At 53.4% G+C, this 1,450-nt stretch overlaps 1 protein-coding gene across 2 annotated transcripts in view; it reads left to right on the top strand.

Annotated features, from left to right (window-relative positions):
* LOC107200385 (trifunctional purine biosynthetic protein adenosine-3-like) overlaps nucleotides 1-1,450 on the top strand; it is a 25,121-nt gene that overhangs the window by 12,546 nt on the left and 11,125 nt on the right. For both annotated transcript variants that reach the window (XM_015618816.2, XM_033517602.1), the window contains 2 exons: nucleotides 701-932; nucleotides 1,040-1,134. In XM_015618816.2, the coding sequence (XP_015474302.2) occupies nucleotides 701-932; nucleotides 1,040-1,134 (327 nt within the window). The remainder of the gene's footprint in view (nucleotides 1-700; nucleotides 933-1,039; nucleotides 1,135-1,450) is intronic.

Genomic DNA, 1,450 nt, shown 5'->3' with positions numbered 1-1,450 from the left:
GTCCCTGCCATGGCAGGGCTGGGAATGGGTGGGCTCTGAGGTCCCTCCAGCCCAAACCAGTCTGGAATTCCATGATGCTTTATTGGATGGCTCAGAAGGGGATCCCTGGGGCCAGTGCACTGGGACACCTTTCACTGATGATGCTGTTTCTCAAGAAAAAGCAAAGGTGTAAACTTCTCTTGTTCTCCCTTGACTGAATAAAGGACTTCAACTTTCATTGTTTTGTCCACAGGAAGTAATGGATCTGGGGAAAGGTCTGGAAAACACATCCTGGAAGAAGCAGCTGAACTGGGAAAGGGGCTGAGCCTGGAGCAAAGGAGGCTCAGGGGGCCCTTGTGGCTCTGCACAAGTCCCTGGCAGGAGGGGACAGCCGGGGGGGTCGGGCTCTGCTGCCGTGTCCCAAGGGAAAGGAGGAGAGGAAATGGCCTCAAATTGCACCAGGAGAGGGGCAGATTGGAGATTGGAAAATAAAATTTCCCTCACACAGTGGTCAGGCCTTGGGATGAGCTGCCCAGGGAGGTTTGGAGTCACTGGGAGTGTCCCAGAGGAGTCTGGATGTGGCCCTTGGGGACAGGGTTTGGGGTGATGCTGTTGCTGGGGGGGACAGGATGGTCCTGAAGGGCTTTTCCAGCCTTGATTCTGAGATGGTCAACAGAGAGTGCAATTCAAAATCCTCAGAGAATTCCCTTTGTTTTTGCAGGGCTTTTGCAAGCCAAGGAGCTGGGGCTGCAGGTGTTCCACGGGGGCACGGCGCTGAAGGACGGCAGGGTGGTGACCAGCGGTGGCAGAGTCCTGTCCATCACTGCTGTCAGGCAGGACCTGATGGAAGCCCTGGGAGAAGCCAACAGGGGCTTGGCCACCATCCACTTCCAGGGGGCCACCTTCAGGAGGGACATCGGGCACCGGGGCCTGCGGCTGCTCCGGCAGCCCCTGTACGTGAGCACAGCCCTGGGACGGGGAGCCCAGCCCAGATGTTCCTTCCTGCCCCTCACATCTGGGCCAGCCCTGCTGCTGCCAGCACGTCCTTCCCTCCCCACAGGGCCCTGGTGTACAAGGACAGACACGTGGGGACTGGAACCACGGACGTTTGGAGCCGTCTGCCACAAACATCGGCTGTGAGAGGCACCAGGGCAGGTAGGACTGGGAAGAATCTGGGAATTGCCTCAGTTTGTTGGTTCTTTTCTCCCCTGGGGGGGTGGGCAAGGTGATCATGGCATTGAAACTGAGCTTGGGAAACTGGGCTGGGATCAGCACAAAGAAGGAAAATTAATTTCTTGTCACTGCTCTTACGATTAATTAACAAATGCCTGCCTTGACGTGGAGGTGATTGTGCTTCTTAGGGGTGCAGAATGGAGAGGAATAGAATGGAAGTAAAATAAAATAAAATAAAATAAAATAAAATAAAATAAAATAAAATAAAATAAAATAAAATAAAATAAAATAAAATAAA

This window comes from Parus major, chromosome 1 (genome assembly GCF_001522545.3).
Source record: "Parus major isolate Abel chromosome 1, Parus_major1.1, whole genome shotgun sequence".
Taxonomy (NCBI): domain Eukaryota; kingdom Metazoa; phylum Chordata; class Aves; order Passeriformes; family Paridae; genus Parus; species Parus major.
Note: the sequence above shows the minus strand (reverse complement) of the source record. Positions and strands in the feature narration are given on the sequence as shown.